This window comes from Saccostrea cucullata, unplaced genomic scaffold, assembly GCF_032062105.1.
Source record: "Saccostrea cucullata isolate Sc308-1 unplaced genomic scaffold, CSIRO_AGI_Scuc_v1 ctg714, whole genome shotgun sequence".
In the NCBI taxonomy this organism is placed as follows: domain Eukaryota; kingdom Metazoa; phylum Mollusca; class Bivalvia; order Ostreida; family Ostreidae; genus Saccostrea; species Saccostrea cuccullata.
This window is the reverse complement of record NW_026926696.1, coordinates 130,057-158,041: the sequence shown is the minus strand read 5'-3', so window position 1 is coordinate 158,041 and position 27,985 is coordinate 130,057. Positions and strand designations below refer to the sequence as shown.

The window sequence follows — 27,985 nt, the reverse complement described above, 5'->3', positions numbered from 1 at the left end:
GTTACGAGATGGAATGGTCGTACCTTCCTTGGGCAGGAACGTTTTCGTATTATGGAATAGCATGTCAGTGATATTGCAAATCAAGTGGATGTGGATTAGGTATACACTGTATATTAGTGCTCCATTCTGTATAGGGCTTAAACCGAGCCACCAATTCGGAACTTTTAAATCCGTTTTTTTTCCGGAACTATACAGTATGTTTGCATGGTTTTTTATTTAGTATCCTTTCTTTACATCCAGTGACATAGTGAGGTAAACATTAACTAGCTATTCCACCTGACGCCATCTTATCTAAATATAGTAACTAACCGGAAGGCACGAGATCCATGTTTTCACGTTTGTGATAGACGACAGTCTCATCTGAGGGTTGAGGTAAGTAATTTATTGGGTCTAAGTGTGATTTAAATGTCTGACATTGCAATTCAAGAATAAAGATCGTTTTGTTTAGCATTTGTATTGATAATATATTTTTGAAATGGCGATAATATTGGTAAAAATAAAAAAATTTCAAGTAACACAATGCCTTGTCAACATACATGACATATGAGAGAATTAGTATTTCTAATGTTAGTCTGTATAAAGTTTAGCTTAAGTAATATTAAGTTGCGTGGAATGATTGCTTATTACCTGTTATTTATTATTAATGTAATTAAATTATTATTATTGTTCTCACTTTTTCACATTCTTTTTTAAAACGCTGGTGTACTGTTAAACGATCAAATATACTGTAAATAGATTATCTGCCCTTGTTATAGTTTTTTTCAGAAAAAATCAGTGTCTACATATGATAAAAATTATACATAAAAATTAATAATACGATGTTATAAGACATTTCTATTAAGGTCTAGTGGCTAAAACAGGTTCATCATAATATGTATTTTAATTGTGCTTTTTGTGGAAATATAAGATTTACAGTCTTAATAATAATATTTTTTATTACAGATGTTTAACAGCTGTTAAATGAAAAGATTTTACTAGAGTGAAATACCAACACAAAGATTATCCACATTAAGGTATTTATTCTTTAAACTTAATTATTATGTACAGTGTATATATATGTGTTGTAAAATGTATATTTTTGTGTGCAATATTTGTATATACATGTTTGCATTACACTTCAAGCACACTTACAATTTATTTCATTTTTTCTTCATTTCATTTCATTTAATTTCTTTTTATTTGATTTTTCTTTCATTTGATTTAAATTTTTAGTTTTGTTTTATTTTTTTTCTTTTATTTCTGTTATTTTCCGTTACATTTTTTCTTTAATTTAATTTCTTTTTCTTTTCTTTTTTTTTTTTTTTTTTTAATTTTATTTTTTGATTTTATTTCCATTTTTAGTTTTGTTTTCATTTTTTTCTTTTATTTCAATTTCTTTTCATTTTATACAGCAAATTTGTGGTAATCTCTAACATCAGTTAGGTCACTGTTTTTCACTCTAGTTCATGTTTAACTTTATTAATTATCATGGATCTGTTGTACGTAAACATCCAAGAAATTTATGACAAACATAAGGGCGGTGAAGATTACATTCTAAATATTCACAAAAGCATTTGTGGTGCCCTAGGCGTTTCTTGTTTGCAAATAAGTAAATTTGCATTGTTATGGAAGGTTAAAAAAATAGTAAAAGAAATGGAACGTCTTAAGAAATATACCAACAAAGAAAAGTATAATGCATATTGCCAAAAAAATTTGAATTACCAACTTCAAAGAAAGAAAGGAAAATCAAAGAAGATACAATGCAGGAACAAAAAGAAGATGATAAAAATCAAGAATATCCAGAATTACAAGAAAAAATTGACGAACAACAAAAAGAAATTTTACAATTAAAGAAAGAAAACGCAGCTTTAAAAGACCGCTTAAGGTCTGTAAATATGAGGAACATCAATAGGAATTTGAAAAGAAAAACAAAAAGAATTGAAATTTTAAAGGAAGAGGTGAAGGTTTTAAAACAGAAAGAAATGAATAAAAAAAATACAAAAGAGGAAAAAGGTGTCCAATGTAACACTTTTAAAACATATGTCAAAAATATTAAAAAAGAAATGGATTTTTTATTAGCAGAGAAAGAAAATAATGAAGAAAAATCTCAAGACTTTGTACAGGTAGAAAAAAATTTAGATTTCCAAGATCTGTCTAAAGGAAAACCTTTTAATTTTAAATTAAGAAATTTATATTATATTTTTAGAAGCCATAATGTTGGCATTGTACATATTGCACCTATTATTGAAGCTGTTTTAAAGTTGTTTGATATTAATGTAAAAAATTTACCGAGCAAAAGTACGGCAGCTGTGTTGAGTAGTGAAATGGGTGTTGTTGCCAGAAATCAACTAAATGAAACTCTTTTAACTTGTACAAATACAACAATGCATAGAGACGCAACGACTAAAAAAGGCAAACATTTTTATGGTGTTAAATTTAACACAGGAGAAAAGATTTTAACTGCAGATGTGAGAGAGGTTTGTAATGGATAGAGTGAGACATATGCCAATTGTACAAAAGAGATTATAAATGATTTATCCTCTAGCAAAAATGATGCTTCAAATATTTTAAATTCAGTTTATTGTTTTATGACAGACAGAAGTGCAACAGAACAAAAAGTAAATGATATTTTAAGCAAAGATATTTCACATACTGTTCATTCTTTTAAATGCTGCATTCATCCACTTTTACAGTTCTCAGAAGTGTGCTTTGCAGAGGCTTTTAATATTGAGAAGGAGTTAGAAGTTAATTTTAATGGGTATTCAAATTGATTGAAAGAACCTTTTATTTTGTTTCTTTTAAGAAATGTTTCAAAGTTTTTTTACAAAGATGGTGCTGGGGATCCAAACATTTCAGACATTTTTATGAAATATCATGGAGTAGAAAAAATTCCAATAATGAATTTCAGAGGAAACAGGTTTAATGTTTCTTTTCATAATGCAGCAGGTACATTTTTTATCCATAAACTTTTATTACAATATATGTTCTCTATGAAAAGTTCATACTCTTTTTTACAGAATTTCATTGTTTTATCTCTGCAAAATAAGGTTATTTTATGTCTTTTAAGAGCTTTAGGAATTTTATGCAAATTAATTACAGAGCCTTACTTTGCAAAGGCGTCAGAATTTGGGACAATATTAGATATGGGTTCTGTATATCAGAGACTTTTATTTGTTTTGAATATGTATTATGAAAATCCATTACTGGCTCTAAAACAAGAGTTAAGATTATTTTATGGACCACAGTTTTATGACAATGTTTAAGACTTTTTATTTGATTGTTGTTTACACAACGATCTAACCGCTGTATTTTTGAAAAGATTTTGTGGTGTTTTTAAAACAAAAGTTGAGAAAATTTTTAATGACTTTTTGTCAGGTGGTAAATATTTTAATGTAACTCAAGATATTTTAGAAGAATGTTCTTCATGTGTTACAAACAATATTTGTGTAGAAAGACTGTTTGGAAAGTTAGATTATGATTTAAAAGCAGGCCCAACAACCAATATAAATACAGTTGAAAGTGTGATGATTTTTAATGACAATGATACAAAGGAATGGCTAGAGGAGAAAGATGAAAGTGAACTAAAATTAATAGTTGAAAATGCTCGGAAGGAAAACCGAAAGTTCATGGCCTTACAGAAGGAAAGAAGAGACATATTATTTCAACAACATATACAAGGTTTGAAGGAGAAAGAAGAGGAGACAAAGAAGAAGAAAGAGAGACAGACATAAGGGGAAGACAAAGCTTTAGAGGATATGAGGAAGCAGGGAATTTGGGAAAACAAGGATATGATTGAGAATGAAATTGAAAAGTTTAAAACAAAGAAGGAGAAACTATCTGCTCTTAAAACTCAGATAAATATGTATAAAAAAGTTTTTAAAATCAGCAAAGAGCACAAGCATTTATGCCAGTATTCGAGCAAGGGCAAACAATTTGATATTATACAACTGAAAAATAATTTATTACAACTTCTGAATATACGACAAACAAGTGTTAATGTGATTCCTAGTGACCTTGTGGGGAAAGAAATAATACACACATGGACTAATAGTGATGGGGGGAACTCTGATTGGGAAGGACGGATTTTAAGTTATAAGGATGGAGTTTTTAAGAGCCTGTCTACGAGAAAACCATGCAGATATATAGAAAAATGCTCTGATAGGCACTCTCAAGAACAAACTAATTTTTATTATTAACTTAAAGGACACCCATTGAGAGTCAAAAATGTGTTGTTTATTTTTGCATCGGTTGTTTCTATTTTTAGTAACAGCCAATAATTCATTTTGGTCAATATTCAAGGGAAAATGCAAAAAAATTGGTGTAAAAATGACAATTTCAATATTTAAAAGTAAAAAAGAAAAAACAATATATAAATAAAAGGGCTATGTTTTCTCATAGAACTAAGTTGTAAAATTAAGTTGGAATCATTTTTTTTGTAAAACCCCTATATAGAAGGTTGTCACGAGGGCACAAATATTGGCATGGTGCCAAGAAATGATAATGGTTCATTTTTTGTTAATATTCAGGGATACATTTCTTAGAAAGTAACGCTTCTTTTTTCAGAATTTTGTGCATTTTAGAATCTCTAGGATATTATCCAAACAATATGTAAAATCCACCTTTGGACTCTCAAGGACAGAAAAGTTATATCGTAATGAAATTACCTCAAATTCAAATGATGGAAAAATTCATGATTTTATAAGTTTTACTTTTAACCGTAATTTTAATGAATTTTGTGTAAAATATTTACAAATATAAACAATGAAAATTATTTTTAATTTTATAAAAGCTATAAATAATTTTTTCCCTGCTTTTCCTGTGAAAAAAAACGTATTTTAGTATTTATTTAGATTTTGTTAGAATTATCTCCCCTGTTGCGCTCTTCTTTAGAGAAGGTAGATAATGATTATGTTTACGAAGTTATCTAATCGTTTAATCCCTCCTGTGAATGTAATTTGTTACGTAAATACTCGTGGCCTATGTATAAAATGCATAAAACATTATGGAAACCATCGGGATCGAAGTACGGTTCCAACCACGTGTAAACATTATGGCATCCTGAGACGTATCTGAGACGTTTTGTTACCGTTTTGTTCGACCCCAGAAAAAGATTCAAGTGCGTGAATTGTCAACGGGTCTTCGGATTATGGCTCTGATTTTGATGAATATGATTCTGACAGCAAACATTCATTTGGTAGCAAGACGGATGTAGTGATGATGATACCAATTCAACAATGTTTGAATTTGAAAAAGAAACAGGTAGGTGGATCTTGGTTTATAATACTATGTACCTTATAAAAAGGCTTATTGATAGGTAAAAAAATATATCAATAAACAATTTTGATGGGGACTTGATTGTGGACAAGAGAGGATTTTTTACAAGACACTATCAGGTCTGGTACAATCACTAGATATAGCTATATAGGTCTACTAGCTTGAATTACCTACTTAGTTAGCTTTATTTACCTACCTGAAGTAGCTTTATTTAGCTACCAAAGTAATTTATTTCTATAAAAAATACCTACGTTAACGTAGCTAAATCTAGTGATTGTACTGGACCTGAATTTATACCAAGCAAACCTGTCAAGAGAAATTTCAACATGTTCAAGGTTGGTACTTGTACATGTAGCAATAAAAATAACAATATTGCAAAATAATTATAAATAGCATACATTGTAAGTAGCCTTTGTGGGGTGATGAAGAGGGAATGAAAAGTTGAATAGGCCCAGGGTTTTCAAAGACTGTTTACTAATAGGGTACATTAAGAATTGGATAGGTGGGTCTTCACTGTCAATTAAATCACCATTATTGCCTTATATGTGGGCTGCATGATTATAAAGAATCTCATTAGACAAAATATTTTTTTCAGATATTTATGAAATGTTATGAAGATCGGGCTACAATTATGATTTTCAGCTTTTCATATATGATTTAAAGGAAAAAAGAGTTGTCAAATACTTGTACTTTTCAAACATGTCAAATTAAAGGTCACCATGTGTTCCTTGACAGGTTTGTGTTTAAAACATAACTAATTAAATATTATAAATATGTCTGGGAAATTATACTTTGTACAGAATATTTTCTTTCATTCTTATATTTCTCGTGCAATTTCAGATTATTCAAATTCATTGCCCTGGTTAGGGCTGGGCTTTACAATGGGATTTTCAGCTGTGGAGCTATAAAGAATTACTACATAGGGTTTCCAATGTAGTTTTGTGAACAGAATCCAGAATTAAGAAGAGGAAAGACAATGCAGATGCAGCATTAGCATTACCAATTACTTATCACTGCTGAGGAAATGGTAAAGATGTGTTATATTATTAGGGTATATTCGGGTAATTCCGGACAGCGGGTAATTCCGGACAGAAATAAAATGCCTCTGTTTTATGTTATCGTCAATGAAAATCGTCTTATTTTCTCTGAATTGTGTGTATCATTTCGGAAAATAAAACCTTTATTCGTTTCTATCATATTCATTTATAATCAAAGGGAATTCCCGATTATTTAGCATGACGTCAATAAAATGACCTTTGCACTTTCTGTTTTGTTGTTGTTGTCGATTTGCGGGAATATTCAACATGCCTACACCAGAGACCAGGGTGAAAAAACTACGAAATAATTAAGTATTAAATGAAAATATTTTAATAACTGTTATATTTTAGTTCTAAAGAAGTTAAACATCGAAAAAAATTATTCGATATTATATTTTTATGCCAAATTTTAACTTGAAATGAAAAAAATTAATTGTCCGGATTTACCCTACCAAAAAATATTAAGTGAGGGTAATTGCGGACATAGTTATATCGTGTTCTTTAAGCAGTTCTATGTGATTTATTTTCATCTAGGCCTACATTAAATCTATAAGATTACGAAATTCTAAACTAGGCCTATTGAATGAGTTGTTTACATAATATCATACATAATAAATTAATTTCAAGAATGTATCATGCTGTATGCTACAGAGACTCGTGCAGAGTCACGCACTGGGGAAAAAGGGTCGCTGCAGAACTGTAGCTCTCCGAAAAAAAAAATTCAGCCTATTGACAGACCGGAGTATGTATTTTTTTTCAGCTACGGAAACGGTGTGAAGGGGCTCTCAAACTAAAATTCTCAGGCACAGATAAAGAATTTTAAAAGCTTTCATAATCATCAACTCGTGTGTGAGCAGGGGTGGGTGGGTGATGTCCGTTACAGTTATCTACAATCTACTAAAAAAAATAAATAATGATTATTTTAAAAAAAATTAATAAAACAGGGGTCAAAATATAAGTTGGGCGAAGAGTAAATCAAGTCCATAGTAACATGACGGGACAGTCATAAAGAGGAAGAGCTCAAATATATTTAATACTCTGTTCTGCCGCCCCCCCCCCCCTTTCGTCTATAAAGCAGTTCTTTTTTAAGAGTGAGTAATGCTAAGTAAAATATTTTTTTTACAATTTCAACGTACAAAATAAGATGCCCACAATACGCTCTAAATATTTATTTAAAAATTATACTTATGAAATACTCAAATCTACACATAGTGACACGCATACACATAATATATTCTTCCTACATCTTATCCATTTCAGTTTTTTACATTTCCGCAGAGATGCCAATTTTAGTCATCCACAACTTATGGGCCGTCGGAATGCACCACTGGGGACCTAAAGAATTGGCAGTGGGGGCAGGGTATAACTCCAACATGAAGAAAACAATCCATATGATTGTAATGCGACGGCAATATTAGACGGGCCATATAAGAAGGCATATTTAAAACGGACAGATGCCAAAATAGTATCGTCTTTGTTATCGGCCGCAGCAGCAGCCGATCTATTTGTGGTTGTGTTAGAAAGTGCACATGGGGAAATGAGACGTTATTTTTCATTATTATGAATAGTCATAAAAAGTAAAAATCATGAGTAAAATATTTAAAAAAAAACTTGCTTAAATATTAGCATTAATTGTTGTTATTTTATTTCAATTTCATTATCATTTCTTGTCAGATAATTGATCATGAAAATTTATGGTTATATAAAAAGAGTGTACAATAGATACTCCCCAGTCTGGAAGTGTGTAAGATATGAAAGGAAATTGCCATGATTTTCCGGAAAATGTTGACGTGATAAAGTGCATGGTGAATATTCAACTCAGTAAAAATATTGTTTTGAATATGCTCTAAAGCTGCAAATGATGCAAAGATATATTTCCTACATTTTGCACCGCGGCCTGCAGCAGAGCCTACTCTGCATAAGCCATGGGCATTATCACGTGACAAAGATCCAGGGTATCAGCACGTGGTTTATCTTGAGAGGCCTACATCATCATTTTCAATAAATTCTTATCATTCATTGTTGACTTTTTTTTTTACATCGATGAATCTATTTATGAGCAAATGCGGTAAAATGTCTATTTATCAATTTAAAAAAAAATTCACTTTGCTTTGAAGATAGGCTGAAACAAAGGATTGATTTCAACCATTTCTCCTTTGAATATCTTGACGTGCTTTCCTTGCATGTGAAAGAACTTTTTACTGCTAAATCTTGCTGCAGCCGATTTGATGCTTTGCATCAATTTAACTTGTTTACTATTGTACCAGGGTCAAAATGGTTATTAAAACCTAAAGAGGTCCCAGTAGTACTGAATCAACGTGTTGGTCCACAACAGCGATGTTCGATATAGGCTGCAGGATTTCGGACGATTCTGTACTTCAACGAGTTGTCCACCAACTTAATTCTTCAAATATCATTAATGAGATCAAATATCAAAAGTAAATGACTGTGTGACATTTTTCATTTAAATAAAATTCCGAGAATGCTTTTTCATATGTGCGTGTTTGTAAAGGGGAATTAGGGGGGGGGGGGTAGTGACATATCAATCAGGGTCGGGTCGGATTATTTATGTTATTCTCATTTGATAATATTATACACTTATCCACTGGGTGTGAGTGGGATAGCTCTTTTATCAAACCCGCGACAGAGAACTATTCCCCGAGGGCCTGCCCGAGGGGAATAGTTTCTGTCAAGGGTTTGATAAAAGAGCTATCCCAATCACAACCAGTGGATAAGCGTTTTATTATACTGATGTATAATATAATTTCTGAGGTTTGAATTTTTTGGTAGTAAGGTAATTCTGCAAGAATAATCTGAAATCCTGATGACGTCATAATACTACTGAAGTCATTATGACATCATCAGTTTAAAGATTTATCGCTGGAAATCAAAATTGGCGGCAACAATTGCAAGAAAATTTTCCGAGGGTGGATAGCAAAAACTATTCCCCGGGGTATAGCTTTGCTATGCGTGGACTATAAAGGATAGTTATTTTACCGTCTGATCTTAATATAGGAAATATTTTAACAGAAGTATAATAAATAGTTTTATTTTTTAAAAGGACAGATTATTTATTGTCAATTTTGTCAAATGCAAACTCCCCTCTCATCAAAAACAATTAAATGGTCGTCCTCATAGATTCTGAAGTCCAAAAGTAATAAACAAGATGTAAGATAGGACTTAGAAATTTAATAATTAAATCTCTCTGAATATAACTGTATTAACAACTGAGATGCTTTATATGATAGTGCTGAGGATCTTTGAAATCTTACAAATAATCTAATTACTTACTGTATGCTATTATTTGACATTGCACGTTTACGCCGCCATACAAGATTGGCCTGTCCGGATTTACCTGCATTGTGTCCGGATTTACCCCACTGTGCCAATACGTTTTATTTTGCAAATATTTGAATAAGACCTGGAGGAAAACAATCTAAAACATCTATTTATCGAGGATTGTGTATGAAATTCACACATCGATTCAGATCTGGGTTACCCATCATTCAGTTTCGCGCTACTACTCCCACCGAACAACGCTCATGTGAGTTTTGTCCGGAATTACCCGAATATACCCTATACCTCTACTGTCATTACTCTGTATAAATTAATACCATAAAACTCTATTTCCCCGATAAGTGACTATTGCCCTCATCTGAAGACTACTCCCTGGAAAATCAGAGTTGCTCCCTTGGACTACTCCCTCATGAATATTTATTAGTAATTTTAACCAATCAATGTGTTCAGTGGGTGGAGCGTTCAAGGAATCTCGAGTCTTTGACGTCATGTTATTTGCAATGTAGCTATGACGTCAGAACATTTCAATGTGCGATGTCAAAATCATACTTGAATTCTAGCAAAATGAAGACAACGATAATTTTTCGAAATGTCAGTGAAAATACTTTTTAAAAAATAATTTTATTGTTTAAGGACACGATGCTTCACTTATCATACATTGTGTTAAACCGCATGCATTTGTAATTATGCCTCTACAGTTTTTTTAAAATGTTGGAATATCTGGTTAAAAAAATTTAAATCGCCTATCATTATTTCGGTATAATAAAAAAGTTATGGAATGGGAACTCGGGAAATAACAAATTTATTGTTCCCCTAGGCAGAAAATTATTTCCTCCGGGAAATAGTTTCCTCCCTCGGGGAATCATAAATTTGCTATTTCCCTCATACCCATTTCATAACTGTATACTATAGTACATGGAAAGGAATTGCCTTGTCTGTCTGTCGATTTGCCACATGCATTTTTCCCTACTCTATTACTTTACTTCAAGGATATATGAAGCTCTTGTTTTCTTCAAAGAAAGCCAGAAGAATTTGTGAAGAATCTTACCTAAATCATTTGATGACATTTTTTTCAATTGATTAATTTAAATGTATCATTATCATAAACATGACATTTACTTTAAAAATCTTAGAATATGTCTTGTATGGTTTATTTCAATTTAATTTGAAAACTGTGTTTTTTCACAGGTACCTGCTTTGAGTACTACTCTTGTGTATTTGGAGACAGTCCAGTTGTTCTTTAAACCAGAAGTGGAATTTTCAGTGCTTGTTAAATTTTCTCCAGAAGTTATTGGATGATACATAGGAAGAAAATGGTGTCATACTGAACAAAATAGTTTGGATACACCTTATAGATTTTGAAAGAGTGAGACCTCAAAATCAACCCAAATGATATTTAATGTGTATCAGGGTTCACTTGCAGGAATACACAGAAATTCAGAGTAAATTTTTAGTGTTTGTTATCTTAGAAAAGATCAAAGTTCAAGGTCAGCAGTGCTTTAGTTTTACCAAATATAAAACTATTATAAAGACTAATTTCCTGTATACAGGTATAGCAAATAATTCAGAATATGATTTGGGGAAACCATGATTTTTTCTTTTAAATCTTAACTTAATTTAGAACCATGATGTACAATGTATACTTAAGCAAGTAGATTTTTTTTCAAGCATACAAAATTTCAAGGTCATTTTAATTTTGGAAGTGAATATAAAATATCAGGAAGCAGTCAAGCATTGTAATTTATTTGTTGTTGAATGTACTTAGTTATTGAGTAATATTCAAATTTTAATATGCAATGAAATTAAAAATTATAAAATAACTGATGTCCTAATTTGTAGATTTTTAAAACTTTGTGTTCATTCATTTTGAGGTTGTTGCCATTACAATACATGTATATCTGTCAAGAAAATAGCTCTGATATTCCTTTTTTTCAGTTTGACCCTTGACCCTTAACCTTTAACATTGTGACCTCAAAATCTAAAGGGGTCCTCTACTTTTCAAGAAACCAATGTACGAAATTTCATGTCTGTCAAACAATGGGTCCTCACGATTTTGAATGGTTAAAATCTACATACTGGTATATCGAGAATTATAACCCTTGACCTTTGACCTTTTGAACTCCAAATTAAAAGGGGTCATCTACCTATTAGTAGATACCAGTGTACTATGTTTATTATTTATCAAGCAAGTCTTTTTTAAGATATGAGAGAACACACTTGGTCTTCTGATTGAAAAACAGGTACCAAACAGTATGTGAATATCACCCTGCTCAAAGAAAATGTAAAATAATACAATTCTGCTACCCCCCCCCCCCCTCCCCCAATTTAAACCCCATTTAACCCCCTAAGAAATAATTATTGATTGAAAACAAAAATGTTCAATAAACTGGTATTTTTCAACAGCAAAATTTGAATTCTTGAAAATATTTAAATCAGCAAATAACTCCTTGCTGAAGTTCAGGGATGAGAAAATTTGAAAATTCACAAAAAATGTCCAACTTTAAGTAAAAATTACAGCAAAATATTTGAGAGTCCAAAGACAGATTTTTTATATAATGTAGACAGACATGTTGTCTAATAATTGGTATGAGATTGAGTTGATTCTAAGCGTTACTTTCTGAGTTATGGGTTTTTAAAAAGTTAATATTTTTACCAGTTTTCAAAAATCTGGAAATATGCCAGATTTGTGACCTTTTTGCACTTAAACGAGGGCACAGTTTGTGATTATGAAAAAAATTCCGAGACAAGTGTATCTTGTTACTTTCAACCATATATGGATAATTTATATCATAATCAAGTAAAATGCTGAATTTTTAAATATGAAATCCTATAAAATTCCTGTTTTCACCCTGCGTTTGGACCAAGAATTCTATTTTTAGAAACAGTGTCGATTTTACCCCTTAAGTGAGACCACACTGAAAAAAAAATTGTGGCAAAATATTTCATATTATAGAAGAAATTTACACACAAAACATGAAGTTGATCAGAGAACCTTGCTCCCATAACCTCTTGCATGGTTTTCTCGTAGACATGCTCTTAAAGTAATTAGAAAAAAAAATTACTTCCACTTGCCATTTAATATGTTTCAATCACATTAAATTTGAGATACACTTTAAAATTTCATATAATGGGTGGAGGCTAATCAGGCTATAAGTACATTAACTATAGTTCATCACCTTCATCACAATATCTCAGCAAAAGGATCAGGCTCCTGACTTACATAGAGTTTTTATGATGTACATACTTCTTTTTTACTAGCATGTCACATGTCAGTAAACTCTAAATAGATCGACATACAGTGAAACATGCTTTTATAGAACATCTTATAAGTAAACCAATTCATACTGAAAGCAATGTGATTTTCATCCCCATGACTATAAATATTATACAGCCATATCTCAAAGTGCATGTTGAAATCAATGTTTTCAAATCCATATTTTATAAAGGATTTGCAAACATAAAATACTTCTGTGCACCTTTTAACTGCATGTGTTTTATTTTTTTATTTTTTTTTTTTTTTGGTTTTTGTCTAATTGTTTGTGTCTGTATTGTGAAAAGTTTTAATGAATTTAAGACTATTTAAAAAAAATTACAATCATTTTTGAATAGAAATGTTAAATCTTCAATATTAGATATTTGGTATGTTTCATGGCAAAAAAAATATATTAATATAACTGAAAAGCAGGATACGAACAGACACTTATTTTCACATTTTGCATTACAGGTGCTATACTGGAGTGATAAAGAAAGAAAACAAAGTGAAGTTTATGATTTGACTGAAAGAGAGATTAACACAGACATAAAAGAGGGATTTCTATTTATCAGAGGTAATGCACTTACACAAATTGTAAAACATTATTGTTCTACTTATATTACTGTTAAATGACATCAGTTTAATGTCAGCATTGTGAATGTTATTATTTTCTAAATATACATATAATTATATATTTCCTCAGACACAACTAGATTTGACCACTGCTACGCAGCTTCTTAAACATCCTATCCTTCTGTGACGTCATCTGCCATCTTGCTTTCCAATATTTGTGCAGGACAAGAGGTCAAGGTAGTCACACTCAGTCAGTGTGGGACTCCGCGCTATACTGTATACCACTGTGAATACCTTGACCTTAATAACCCTTGAACAAATATTGGATTTTGCAAACTGAAATTACAGAGTGATACAGTGACTGAAATTTCCATAGAAGGTAAATACATTTTTTATGAAGAAAATATTAACTCATTTTATATTATATATACATATCATATTTTTATTTCATTTTTTTTATTTTCTTCTGTTCTCTGTCTTTGTCTTTTATTTTTAGTTCATTTTCTTCATCTTTTATATTTAGTTTATTGTCTATGTTTTTTGTGTGTGTCAATCTTCATTTTTGTTTTGTTTATGTTTCATTTTGCACAGCATTTATGGTAAAAATTCAGTTAACAATCACTTTTGTGCACATTTATATAATCCTTCCGTGACGTCATCCACCATGTTGCTTTCTTACCTTCCTCTGAAAAGTCCATATCATGACTGAGTCAAATCTTTTAAAATTTTTAAACCTTCCTGCACCAGAACCATCTGGAAAAAAAATATACCAGCCTGTAGTCCTCTCTGACAGCAAGGGAAAATGGCTCCAAAGAGCAATCACAACAAGTGTGACATTATTTGGTTTTCTAAAAGTGGCGCGAAGATCGAGGACAGTACTGAGTGGCTCAAAACAAACATAGATAACAAAATCAGGAAATATGGAAATGTGTGGCTTTATGTCTGGTTAGGTACCTGCAATTTGACCAGTTGGAACAATAAGTACATTAGTCTAGACCAAAATAAAAATGAAGTCGTAGAAAATATACAATCAAAATTTTATGAGGTAATTAAAATTATGAATAAATATCCAGGCTCGAAAGTCACCATCTTAGAAGTACCACCTTATTCAATAAAAGCCTGGAATATAAAGAAAGGACACCCAAACCCACAAATTTTTGAAGAACAAGATAGGGAACTAGAAGAACAACTTTTTAAATTAAACAACAAAATAAGAGAAATCAACACCAATCTTAAAACCCATTCACCAGCATTTTCTGTAGATCTACACAAAACCTCCAAAACAAAATCAGGAACAAAGAAAACATCAAAACTCAGGAAATTTACTAACTTTTCCCTTTTGGCCGATGGAATTCACCCAGGATCATTAATTGCCAAAGTTTGGTTGAAAAAAATCAGAGATCAATCTATAAGAGACTGCTGGGCCTGAGGAAACAGACCAAGATATACAGAACCCAAGTCTAATATTTGTCCAGTTTGCAGGCAAATGACTTGGTAGGGAAAGAAATTCTGCATACAAGTTTTTTATCTTCAATAATGATAATTTTACACTGTTTCACAAAATTGCATGGCACTTAATAACAAATTTTTAAAGCATATCCTCTAAATAAATTTACAAGATGTCAAATGGCCATAGTGATCAGCCGAGAATAATAAAACAGTACAATACAACAATGTAAAGGATCTATAAAAGTAAATATGTAAAATACAGCTCATGGGCAAAGAAAAAGATTTTCCAAGAAATAATGCATTTTTATTGTATGATGACTACCTAAAGCTCCACACTTCCTCCAGAATCCCTGTCCATTTGACACTTAATTTTGCTAAAGGGCTCTGTAATTATTACATTAGTGCCAAAAGTTTGACTGTTGTCCAACCATAAAGAAGAAGATTATTTAAAGATTGCATTAATTCTGATGGTTTTGCTCCCATCCCATAGGCTGCGGGGAGTGGGCATGAAATTCACAATATTTGACTGTTTCCTTTTACCCACAGATGCTCTATGCCAAAATTGGTTGTCACTGGTTCAGCAGTCCCAGAAAAGAAGCTGATGATAATAAAATGTTCACACACAATGCACAATATAACACACAAAAAAGATAGAAGACTGAAGTACATATATGTACATAGATGACTTAAAAAAAGGGAACTTTTAGAAGTCAATTCAGAATTTAAGAAAATATCCATTGTCTAACAAGAGAAACATATTACTCATTTATTAAAGTAAAGTCTGCTTTTATTATCAAAAATACTAGGAATTGTGGAAATAAGTCAAAAAATTTCAACGACTGAAAAGGTTGAATGTAAAATAATTCATTAGAATTGTAAAAATGGATATTATTGAATTCTCTCAAGGTGTAAAAAGTCACAAGATTTCATTTTCTTTCAATTTACTATTTGAACAATTTGAACATACATCAGTCAATCTTTTTTTCTTCTTCATATGATGCATTCATAACTGTCTAATTATTAATGGTAGTATGTTTATGTCTTGTGCATGTTTTAAAATGTTCATACATTGTTTATGTTAATGTTTTTGGTGTAAGGTGTATTGCCTAAATATTCATTTGAAATATTTATAACTGTATCCGCCTTACTTCTAAATTATATATATATTTAATTACTTATTTATGGCTATAAATAAGAACATCTATGAATTATATTTTACATTGTATACTTGTTTAATAAACTAAGGAGCTGATAAGAACAGGTTTATAATCTCTAAACAAACAATATTTTAGGTTGTGTACTGGGATGATAAAGACTGGAAGAATGAATGGGAGTTTCAGTTAACAGAGAGAGATCAGAGTTGAAGATTATTTACTACATTTTGAGAAAAAGACTACAGAAGGTATGAAGTGAGAGTTATCTTTCATTATAGGAATTACCCCTTCAATAATGAGATTGAGTTACTGCCCTTTGGAGCCAACTTCCACTTCAGGTAGAGGTTATTTGAAGTAATTTAAATAACAATGGGAAGGATAACCAATGAAATTCTTTCTATTTATAACCAAGTTCTGCACTTTAGGACCTATTGATGATCATTATATTACCAATGATTTCTATTTAATTTTTAGGTGGAATAGCTACATTAACTGGGAAATATATGACGATGCTACAATTTTTTAAATATTTGACCTTTAATTTTCCTTAAATTTCGACCAATTTAAAGTGCACCAAATTGTCAATGAATCTTTTCTATACGTGGGTATTCTATTTACTTTACTTTCTAATTCTTTGTGCAGTGCAGCTGTATACGCGTACAATAATGAGGGAATTGACGCAATTTGCAGAATTTTGATACTTAAAATAAACATATATCCATATGTCAGAAATTAAAATAATATCTGTCAACTGTCAAGGTTTAAATGATGCAATGTAATGAAAAGATGTCTTTCACTACTTTCGACAAAAAAAATGTAGTATTCTGTGTCTTATTGACACTCATTTTATAGAAGAAAACGAACAAATCATTAGAAACGAGTGGCTTATTTTAGTTCCTATATGTCGAATTCAAGAGGAGTTGCAATTTTTTTCAACAATAATTTCTCTTTCAAGGTTCATGATCAGTTTTTAGATACCTCTGGTAACTACTTGGCATTAGAGATTACTATAGAAGGAAAAAAAATTACATTGATAACTATATATGGACCAAATGATGACTGTCCAACATTTTTTGAAAATATATCCAATATGATTTCTAGATTAAATAATAAGGTCATTATTGCTGGAGATTTCAATTTAGTTTTAGATCCAGCTAAGGACTATTCTAATTATTTGCATGTGAATAACCCTAAGGCAAGACAAGTAGTACTTGAGATAATGAACACATATAATTTAGTGGACATTTACAGAGAATATCATGTTGATGACAAAAGATTTACATGGAGGAAATCTAATCCTTTAAAACAGGCAAGGCTAGACTTCATACTTCTTTCCAACTCTCTTCTAAATAGTGTAAAAAAAAATGTGACATCTTAGGAAGCTATAGATCAGATCACTCAGCAGTGGTTTTACATCTTAAAATTAATTAAAAAAAGCATGGGAAAGGTTTATGGAAATTCAACAATTCTCTTTTGAAGTATCCTGACTATATTGAACTGATAAACAATCATATTAATGTAATTAAAAAACAATACGCTGTTCCAATATACGTAGAAAATTCTATAGATGAAATACCAAACTCTGAAATTCATTTAACTATTAATGATCAATTATTTCTTGAGACGCTATTATGGAATTAAGAGCTAAAACAATATCTTATGGAAGTAATTTTTAAAAAAAAGAATGTACAGAGAGAAAAAGTTTTAATCCAGGATATATCGAAACTAGAAGAGGAATATGCGTCTTCTATAGAAAAATTAACTGAGAAAAAAAGAGAACTAGAACAAATAAGACAACATAAATTAATGGGAAATGTGATAAGGTCTAGAGCCAGATGGATCAGTGATGATGAAAAACCAACAAATTATTTTCTAAATCTTGAGAATAGAAATTTTACAAACAAAGTAATTCCTAAACTTATTAAAACAGAAAATAATGAACAAGTGGGGATAACAGAACAATGTAAAATTCTCTTAGAAGTGGAAAATTTTTATAAAACATTATACATGCCTCAAGAAGAGGATCATAATTTAAATCTTAGAGAGTCTTTAGAAGAGTATAATGTCCCAAAGTTAAATGAACATGAAAGTTTTCTATTAGAAGGAAAGATTTCTTATAGAGAGGTATCAAATGTGTTAAAACAAATGTCTAATAATAAAAGCCCGGGTAGTGATGGATTTACTGCAGAATTTTTTTAAGTATTTTGGAAAAATCTGGGTCATTTTATTGTTCGATCATTAAACTTCGGTTATGAAAATGGGGAACTCTCCTCCACACAAAAACAGGGAATAATTACATGTATACCCAAAGAGGGCAAAAGTAAATTTCAGCTTAGTAACTGGAGACCAATATCATTGTTGAATGTGATTTATAAAATTGGATCAGGTTGTATAGCACAAAGAATAAAACAAGTTTTACCTAAAATAATAAGTTCAGATCAGACAGGATTCATACCTGGGAGATATATTGGAGAAAATACACGGCTTATATACGATCTGATGGATTATACTGAATTAAAGCAAATCACTGGAATGTTAGTTATGATAGACTTTGAAAAAGCTTTTGACACAGTTTCATGGAAATTTATAGAAAAAACCCTAATTTTTTTCAATTTTGGACAATCTTTTTGTAAATGGATAAAAACTTTTCAATGTAATTCAAATTCATGTGTGACCCAGGCTGGTTTTTTATCCAACTTTTTCAAATTAGGACGCGGTTGTCGACAAGGGGACCCAATTTCACCATATATATTTCTCCTTTGTGCAGAAATATTATCAATAAAGATTAAAAACAATAAAGACATTAAGGGAATTGAAATAGGAAATACTGAATTTTTAATGTCACAGTATGCTGATGACACAATGATAATTTTAGATGGGTCAGAAAAATCACTTCAGGCTTTAACAAAGGAAATAATAGAATTTTATGATATGTCAGGACTAAGGATAAATCGGTCAAAAACCCAAGTGGTATGGATAGGTAGTAAGAAATATTCTAATGACAGAGTTTGTCCAGAGATGGAATTTATCTGGACAACCAATTTTAAACTTCTTGAAATTTATTATGATGTAGATCTTGCAAAGATTACTAGATTAAATTATGACAAAAAAAACTTGTTAAAATCAAATCAATTATAGATCAGTGGAATAAAAGAAACTTAACACCGATTGGGAGGATAACTCTAATCAAATCACTTCTTGTATCTCAACTTAACCATTTGTTTATATCCTTACCAACCCCACAAATTAATTTTCTGAAAAACTTGAGCAATATACTTTTCAATTTTCTATGGAAATCAAATGTTGATAAAATTAAAAGAAATGATGTTACACAGCAATATAAACATGGTGGTTTAAAAATGATTGATATTGGCTGTTATATAAAAGCTTTGAAATCAACATGGATAAGGAGAATTATTAATGACAAAAACTCCAAATGGAAAATTTTGCTTGAAAATATAATTGATACTAACAAACTAATAAATACAGGATCAGTATGTTTATCAAACTTTAAGTGTTTACACAATCAGTTTTGGAAGGATACATTCAATGCTTTTCGGGAAATCCAAGATAATTCTGAAATTACAGACTGGAATGAATATGTTAACCAACCTTTATGGTTGAATAAAAATTTTAAAATTGGAAAACAATCTGTCTTTTATAAATTGTGGTATGAAAATGGTATTACTCATGTGTTAGATCTCCAAGATGAACATAACAATTTTCTATCATTAGAGGATCTACAAAATAAATTTAAAATTAAAATAAATTATGTGACATACAATGGTATAAGACAGACAATACTAGCAGACTTAAAGAAATACAATTTTTATAGAAATGGATTAATGCAAAGACCAATGATTCCCTTTAATATCAAAATATTTATCAATACCAGGAAAGGATCAAAACCTATGTATGATATTTTAAATAAGCCAGTTATCAAACCTTCAGGTAAAAATAAGTGGGCTAGATATTTTGAAATAACTGATATACAATGGAAAACAATTTATAATCTTCCATTCCTTGTGACACGGGATTGTAAATTACAATGGTTTCAATACAGAGTTAATCATCATATTCTAACTACAAATAGTCTCATGTATAAAATAGGTAAATCCGACACTAAGTGTTGTACTTTTTGTGAAGATGAAGAGGAAACAATTTATCATTTAATCTGGTAATGTAATGTTGTTCAGCAATTCTTAAAAAAATTCATACGTTTATGTCAAGCCAAAGACATTGAATTGAATCTCAATGCAAAATCGTTTATTTTTGGTGAAGAAGACACAAATGAAAATTCAGAATACTTCAAACTATGTTGATATTAATGAAGCATTATATTTATAAAGTTCGTTGTCAGAATACCTGTCCATCTATCCAAGGTCTTTTGAATTTATTAATTCATATTTTAAAGCTTTAAAACACACCATAATAGATGATAAAAAACTGACAGATTTTAATACTTTCTGGCAGAAATGGGTTGTTATACTTTAATTAATTTACCTTCTTTGTAATTATTATCATCAGTTCTTTTTTTCAATTTTTTCAATATTAATTATTAGAAAATCCCTCAAAACTGCACTGCACTAGTATTTCTTTAGCTTCCCCCTTTTTCTTTCTTTTTTTTTTAATTTCATATGGTAAGCTTAAAGAAAACTGATTATGTTTTAGGGCACAATATGTAATGCTTACCTGCCTCTCTCTCTCTCTCCCCTCTCTCTCTCTCCCCCTCTCTCTCTTTCTCTCTCTCTCTTCATAAACTTTTACACTAATTTTGTATGTTCCAACCATAATTAGTCTTGTTTGATTTTGATTGTACATATATCCATACAGAAGTTTGTAATGTTTGTAATATGTGTGAAAGTTTCAATAAAAAAAAATAAATAAAAAAAAATGTTGAAAATTTTAGCTTGATACCTTAAATATTTTCCAAATTATGCAATTAAGTCCAATCAACTTTCGCCAGGACTTCGGATTTAAAAAAAAAAACTAGAGGTACTGTGAGCAATGAGCTCACTAAATGATATCCCCCGCCTCCCATATGAATAAAATGGCAGATCAAAAAGTAAAATAGGAGGTGCACAATGGCAATATGTAATAAAGATTCTGTGAAAGTTCCATTAAATTTCCTTCAGTGGTATGAGAGGAATTGCGGATAAGAGCATAACAGACGGACGGACGGACATACAGACGGACGGACAGACGTACAGACGGACGGAATTAACGATTACTATATACCCTCCCGCTTTTCAAGCGGGGGTATAACAACAATCTTGTTATCACTGATCAAGCTTAGGGTGTCGTGACAAATGGTGTCAGAAGTGGGATGATGTTGTTAGCTTTGATCAGTGATTGTTTTTTTTTAAAGAATGTTTTTGTGTAAATTGAATTGAACGTTTGAAAAAAGATATTGTAGTATTTTCATGTATTGAAGTTATAATTTTTTTTATTGTATTGTTGTAGAGAGACGTTCAGAGAGAAGTTAAGGGACCCTGAGAGGAGGACTTTACCATGAATTAGTTTGTATAATGAAGGTTTGATTTCGATTTAGTTCGGTTTCCCCGGAGTGATATTTTGTTTTGCTATTTTGTGTCAATTTATGTAGTTTGAGGTTTGGTTTAATTACAGGTGATTTTTGAGATGGATTTGTTAAAAGAGCTGACTGCATATGGTCAAAGTTTGGACTTGACAGTAGCGGATCTTCAGAGGTTCACCCGAGAACAGCAGGCACATCTCCGAGAACTCAGAGTTGAGCAAAGAGAGAGACAAAAGGAGGACAGAGACTATGAATTGAAGAGAGAAGAGTTGGAAGTAGAGAAGCTCCGACTAGAAGAAAAGAAATCACTAGATGCATTGGAAAGTAAGTAACAAGCTAATGTACAAGAACTTAAATATCAGTTGAGTTTGAAAGAGACAGAATCTAAAGCTGCTAAGTCAGACATATCTGATGGTTCATTAGCAAAGGTTCCTAAAATGCCATACTTTGATGAGATTAAATATGACATAGACTTTTTTCTTAGACGATTTGAAAGATACGCTACAGCACAGAAGTGGAACGAAGGAATGTGGGCCGTGAACTTAAGTGCATTACTTAAAGGACGAGCTCTTGATGTCTATGCGTTACTTCCACAAGAAAAGGCTCTTGATTATGCAGCCCTTAAAACAGCTTTGCTGAGGAGATTCGAGAAAACAGAGGGCGGTTTTCGAGAATATTTCCGTAGGTGTAGACCAGAGGTAGGTGAAACCTTTATACAATTCGCAGTTCGTTTAGGAAGTTATCTAGATAGATGGATTGAGTTTGGAAAAGTTAACAATACCTACAACGGACTATATGACTTAGTGTTGCGAGATCAGTTCATATCAATTTGTAATAGAGACTTAGCGTTGTTCCTAAAGGAGCGTATTCTAAAAAATATCGAAGAGATGTGTATGTTAGAGGATCAGATCAAAGAAGCACGTCATGTAAACTTATTAACTTTAGTTTCTTCTAGCAAAAATGAAACGACATTTGAAAACAGGAATCCAGTCGCAGCAAGAGATCAACGCAGTCAGAAGGAGCAAGTGCCGAAGACTAATGGTCAGTCCTTTTCACAACAGAACAGGGCAGGGAAGGATATTCGATGCTACAAATGTTCCAGGCCAGGACATATAGCTTTGCAGTGTAACCAATCAACAAACAAGAATCTTAGCTTTGCGATAAGAGCTGATACTTCAAGTGAGTCAGAAAGCAGTTCAAAGGAACATAAAGATTCAGGCAAGTGCTCTGCTATTACGTCTATAACATCAGCTTCAACATTTTCAATGGCAAATTCGTCAGACTTATTAACTACAACAGCTTGCAGTGTGGCTAATTTCTCAGATCAGATTCCTGTTTGTGTTGGTGAAATTAATGATCAATCTGTTCAAGTACTTAGAGACACGGGATGCAATGGCGTTATAGTGCGTAGGAGCCTTTTCCATGATGATCAACTTACTGGAGACCAACAAGTGTGTGTTTTGGCAGACAGATCCAAAATTGAAACCACTATCGCAAAGGTGAATGTTGACACACCCGTATTTTGTTTGAGAAGTGAATGCGTGGTGCCTAAAAGCTCCATTATACCCTTTGATTATCGGAAACATTCCGCATGCTAGAGATCCTCACGATCCGAACAAGGACTGGAAGCCTAGTGTTGTGAATGCTTTAGTGACTAGACAACAGAAACGCATGGAAGGTAAGATGATAAAACCTCTTTCTGTTCCAGAAATAATAGAATCTGAAGTTTGTCCAGAGGATATGTTGAAAGCACAGGAAGAAGACGAGACGCTGAAGAATCTCAGAGCTTTGGTTGGAAAGGAAACCAACGATAACAGAATGAAGTACATTTTGAAGAAAGGTATGCTGTTTCGGGTTTTGCAGTCAGAGAAAGTCGAGAATGGTAAGCAGTTTACTCAACAAGTTGTTCCTAAGAAGTACCGAATGAAAGTTTTATCACTTGCACACGAGTCTTTAATGGTAGGTCATTAAGCAACATCAAGGACAATTGATAAAGTGTTAGCTGAGTTTTACTGGCCAGGAGTCCAGGGTGACGCAAGACGGTTTTGTCGATCGTGCGACATATGTCAGAGGACTACTCTTAAAGGTAGGACAACTGAAGTTCCGATTAGTGTTATGCCGATCATAGAAGAGCCATTCAGACGCGTAGCTGTTGATCTGGCGGAACAAACAGAGCCAATGACTGATAACGTTAATCGTTATATTTTAACTTTAGCTGACTTTTCAACACGCTATCCAGAAGCAGTTGCACTCAAAGGTATAGAGACTGCAAGAGTAGCTGAGGGTTAAGTAGATATATTTTGCAGAATCGGAGTTACTTAAGAGATGCTGACAGACATGGGGACACAGTTTACTTCAGAGTAGATGGGTGAAGTAAGTCGTTTACTTTCGAGGAAACGGTTATCCACGACACCCTATCACCCGATGTGTAATGGCTTGGTGGAGAGATTTAATGGTACCCTGAGGCAAATTCTTCGACGACTGTGTTCAGAGCGTCCAAAAGACTGGGACAAATACCTCTCAGCAGCACTTTTTGCCTATCGAGATGCCCCACAGGAAAGCTTGGGATTTTCGCCATTCGAATTGGTATACGGACACAGAGTCAAGGTCCGATGCGAATCCTACGAGAGCTTTGGACAAAAGAAGAGACGGATTCTGAGGTGAGAAGTACTTATCAATATGATGTCGATCTTAGAGAGCGCCTAGAGTCAACTTGTCAGTTAGCCAGAGAAAATTTAAAGAAGTCATCCGAACGTTACCGAGCACAGTACGACAGGAATGCTAAAAACAGAGACATGTCAGTAGGTGAGAAGGTGCTTGTACCTTTACCAACAGATAGCAACAAATTGTTAATGCAATGGAAATGTCCTTTTGAGATAGTGAAGAAATTTGGGAAAGTTGATTATAGAATAGACATGAACGGCAAAATTAAGACATTCCATGCAAATATGCTCAAGTTATATTTTGACAGGAATGAATGTTGTGTTGATGCTGGTAATGGTATCTTAGGTGTCGCTAGTGCAGCTATGGTAGATATTTAGGAAGATTATTAAGTTGATGACAATGATCTGATAGATTCAACACTACCTACTTCGAAGGAGAAACCCAGTGATGTCAAAGTAAGTGATGAATTGACGACAATAAGTGAACGTGAACAAGTGAAATCGTTACTTGAAGAGTATAGTGATGTGTTATCAGATATTCCAGGATGTACGACATTGAATGAGCATCATATAAAATTGACGAGTGAAAAAGCCTGTGCGATCCAAACCATACCCTTTACCTTTTACAACTCGTGATGAGGTGTGTGAGGAAGTTAAAAACATGAAGTCGGGAGTGATTGGAAATTTCAACATTCCATATTGTTCACCCTTTATGACTGTGAAAGAGAAAGACGGTATTACTTTTGTAACTTTATAGGTTCCGTATTGTGGTGAATAAAGGATCAGAGAACGTTGGTGTTGATTGTCTAAGTAGGTTGTAGGATTTGAGTGAGACATTATGAACATTGTAGTTTTGTACATGTTTTTTTTTTCTTTGTTGATTGTGAGTTTTGCAAAAGTTCAGTGAACTTTCTTGAATTGGGGAGGTGATATCACAATCAATGCCGATTTTGTTATATGTTCATTTATTTATATTTTATTAGTATTGTCCTGTGGTGACCAATGTTTGTATTTAGTATTTAACGAGGCTAGGGGGTGGCAGCCATTTTTAGACTATTTCAATCTCCTTTAAAAGGAGAGCTTCATATAAAGATATACAAAATGGTAAAATTTTAAAACTAAAATATATGAATTTTTTCTTTGCCAAATGATAGTTGACAGCTAAATATACCGTATATAAAAAAATAAGTTAAATCTGGTGGTTAATTTGGGATTAAATTGTTGACCCGCCAGCCTCCTTAACCTGCAAGGAGCCCCATTTTGACGCTCAGGTGATTTAAATATTTGTCCAGTCGCTATATAAGGCGATGTCAGGTTTGTCTTGGGCAGCGCAAGTGAAAGTAGTTTTACATGCCCATGGAGGGTTAGGTAGTTTCATTCGTGGTAACTGAATCTCCAATCAGGGTAAGTGCAATTTACTTACATTTATTATATATAAAAGTAATGCAGTGTTTATATTGTTATCCAAAAAAGTGTTTGAATTGTATACGGGAGTTTTACCACGTCTATAAAACACACTGGTCACAACATGGAATATTTATTAAACTGACTTCCGGTCATCCAGATACAAAACAAGTCGTACATAAAACATTCGTAATATATATGACATCCCCCCTTTTAGAGACAAAGGACAATTAGCCAAAATAATACTGATGTACATAGTGACTGACTGACTAGAAGTTAATGATAATGACTAGAGCTTTAAATTCACAGTTTGTTTGTAAATGAATGTCAATAGCTGTAAATAAAGAAATGTCAAATCATCAAAATTGAAATAGTTCCACAACTGTTTTATAAAACAACATTATCAACACATTTTGCACATGTATTACAAATACTGAATTCTACAATGACGAATCTTATATTATGCTGCATGCATCACAAACTTAAATTCTGAACAATTGGTATTGATCATTTCACAAATTCACTAATTGCTTATTTCACAAAATCCTTGAATTTGGATGGACACACCACATTCCTCCCGGATCTAGTGCAGATGGTACTCGGGACGGATGTTGTCGGATTGGACAGTTAAACTCCCTGAGACGGTTTCTCGATAGCGGTTTGTCCAGCATTCGATTGGAACGGTTCATTGGATTTCTCTGACGGAGGAGGAAGAATCGGTTCATCAACTTCATGTTTATCTGGGAACGTCGCGGAGGTTGGTCTGATATGACGTCTGTTTCGTCGGTACCGTTTTCCGGACTGCGCTTGGAGAACATACGATCTTGGAGAGCTGTGCTGTTGTACGACTACGGCGGGAGTCCATTTGTTGTCGTGTCGCATAACTGTGGTTTCTCCAGGATAGAGATCACGCAATTCCTTTCCAGCATGAGCATCGTAGTTCAGCTTTTGTTGGTATTTGCGAGTTTTCAGGCGTTCTTGAGCGTCTTGCATGCCCAACAGAGTTTGGTTCCAACAGAGGTGATTCTTCAGGTAAGTCGGTTTTTAGACGACTGTTGAAGAATAGTTGTGCCGGAGACTTTCCTAGCATGTCGATGGCAGTATTTCTGTATGCAAGTAGGGCTATGTATGGATCAGTTGATTTCCGCATTAGTTGTTTTACTGTTTGGACAGTACGTTCTATCTGTCCATTTACCTGCGGGAAGTGCGGGCTTGTTGTCTTGTGCACAAAACCATAGTCTTTAGCAAATTCTCAGAAATTTGCAGAAGCGAACTGCGGTCCGTTGTCGGATATTAACTTGTCTGGTATCCCGTTGCGAGAAAAAATACCTTTCAGGTGTAGGATTGTGTTGTCGCTGGTTTGGTTTTCAAGTTTTGCAAATTCGGGCCATTTTGAGAAGTGATCAACACAGACCAAGTATGAATGTCCTTTGAAATCAAATAAATCAGCTGATATGATGGACCATGGACGAGATGGTGTTTCTGTCTCTAGCATTGGTTCTTTGGGGTTTGACTTGCTGTTCAATGCACAAATTGAGCATCTTTCAACTACCTCTTGAATCGATGACGTCATTCCTGGCCAGAATAATGTTTCTCTAGCTCTATTTTTGCATTTCACTGTTCCAAGATGAGAGCTATGTATACGATCTAGCATTTCTTTCCGTAGTGTTGATGGTACAATGATTTTGTATCCCTTAAACATCAATCCATCGATGCATGTAATCTCGTCTCTGAATGGCCAGTAAGGGTAGGTTGAGTTTGGTATGCTATCTTTGGTGTTGGGCCATCCCGGTTTTACAACGGCCTGTAAAGTTTGCAGTTCTGGGTCGTCATGAGTGGCTTGCTGAAAGCGTTCATACTGTACTGGAGACATTGGTTAGTAACTGATTGAGCTGGTTTTAATGTCGGGCATAAGCTGTTCCTTTGTTTCATTCATGAAGGCTCGGCTGAGAGTGTCCGCAATGAACATAGTCTTGCCTGGTTTGTAATGAACTTCTATGTCATAACGTTGTAGTGTGAGCAGAAGTGACTGTAGTCGAGCAGGTGCTTAGTAAAGCGGTTTACGAAATATTGATTGGAGTGGCTTATGATCACTTTCCACCAATACGTGACGACCAAATACATATTGATGAAATTTTGTACATCCGTACGCAATGTCCAACGCCTCTTTTTCAATCTGGGCGTTATTTTGTTGGCTTTTTGTTAAAGCACGCGATGCGTAGGCAATAGGCTGACCTTCTTGTATGAGTGCTGCACCGAGTCCTTTAGAGCTTGCGTCCACTGTTAATACGAGTGGTTTCTTTGGGTCGTAATAGCGCAAGACAGGTGTGTTGCTCACAAGGTGCTTCAAGGTATGGAAGCTGTCT

At 32.8% G+C, this 27,985-nt stretch overlaps 1 protein-coding gene, 1 long non-coding RNA gene and 1 pseudogene across 2 annotated transcripts; all 3 read left to right on the top strand.

The window, feature by feature from the left end:
- The first annotated feature begins 258 nt into the window (after window positions 1-258).
- Window positions 259-16,515, top strand: LOC134272443 (uncharacterized). The gene is made up of 6 exons (XR_009993200.1): window positions 259-372; window positions 943-1,013; window positions 13,312-13,414; window positions 13,544-13,792; window positions 16,155-16,264; window positions 16,491-16,515. It is a non-coding gene; the product is annotated as an uncharacterized LOC134272443 (long non-coding RNA).
- Window positions 1,740-4,175, top strand: LOC134272439 (uncharacterized; annotated as a pseudogene).
- Window positions 16,516-21,544: 5,029 nt separating the features above from the next.
- On the top strand, window positions 21,545-23,841 carry LOC134272448 (uncharacterized). The gene is made up of 5 exons (XM_062754678.1): window positions 21,545-21,550; window positions 21,645-21,876; window positions 21,976-22,896; window positions 23,087-23,434; window positions 23,573-23,841. The coding sequence occupies exons 1-5, from the start codon at window positions 21,545-21,547 to the stop codon at window positions 23,839-23,841; spliced, it is 1,776 nt and encodes a 591-aa protein (XP_062610662.1).
- The last annotated feature ends 4,144 nt before the right edge of the window (window positions 23,842-27,985 follow it).

Coding starts and splice junctions, on each gene's coding strand:
- LOC134272448 (XM_062754678.1), top strand. Junction 21,877..21,975: donor ATCACTAGATGCATTGGAAA/GTAAGTAACAAG, acceptor ATGGTTCATTAG/CAAAGGTTCCTAAAATGCCA. Junction 22,897..23,086: donor TCAGATTCCTGTTTGTGTTG/GTGAAATTAATG, acceptor TTGTTTGAGAAG/TGAATGCGTGGTGCCTAAAA.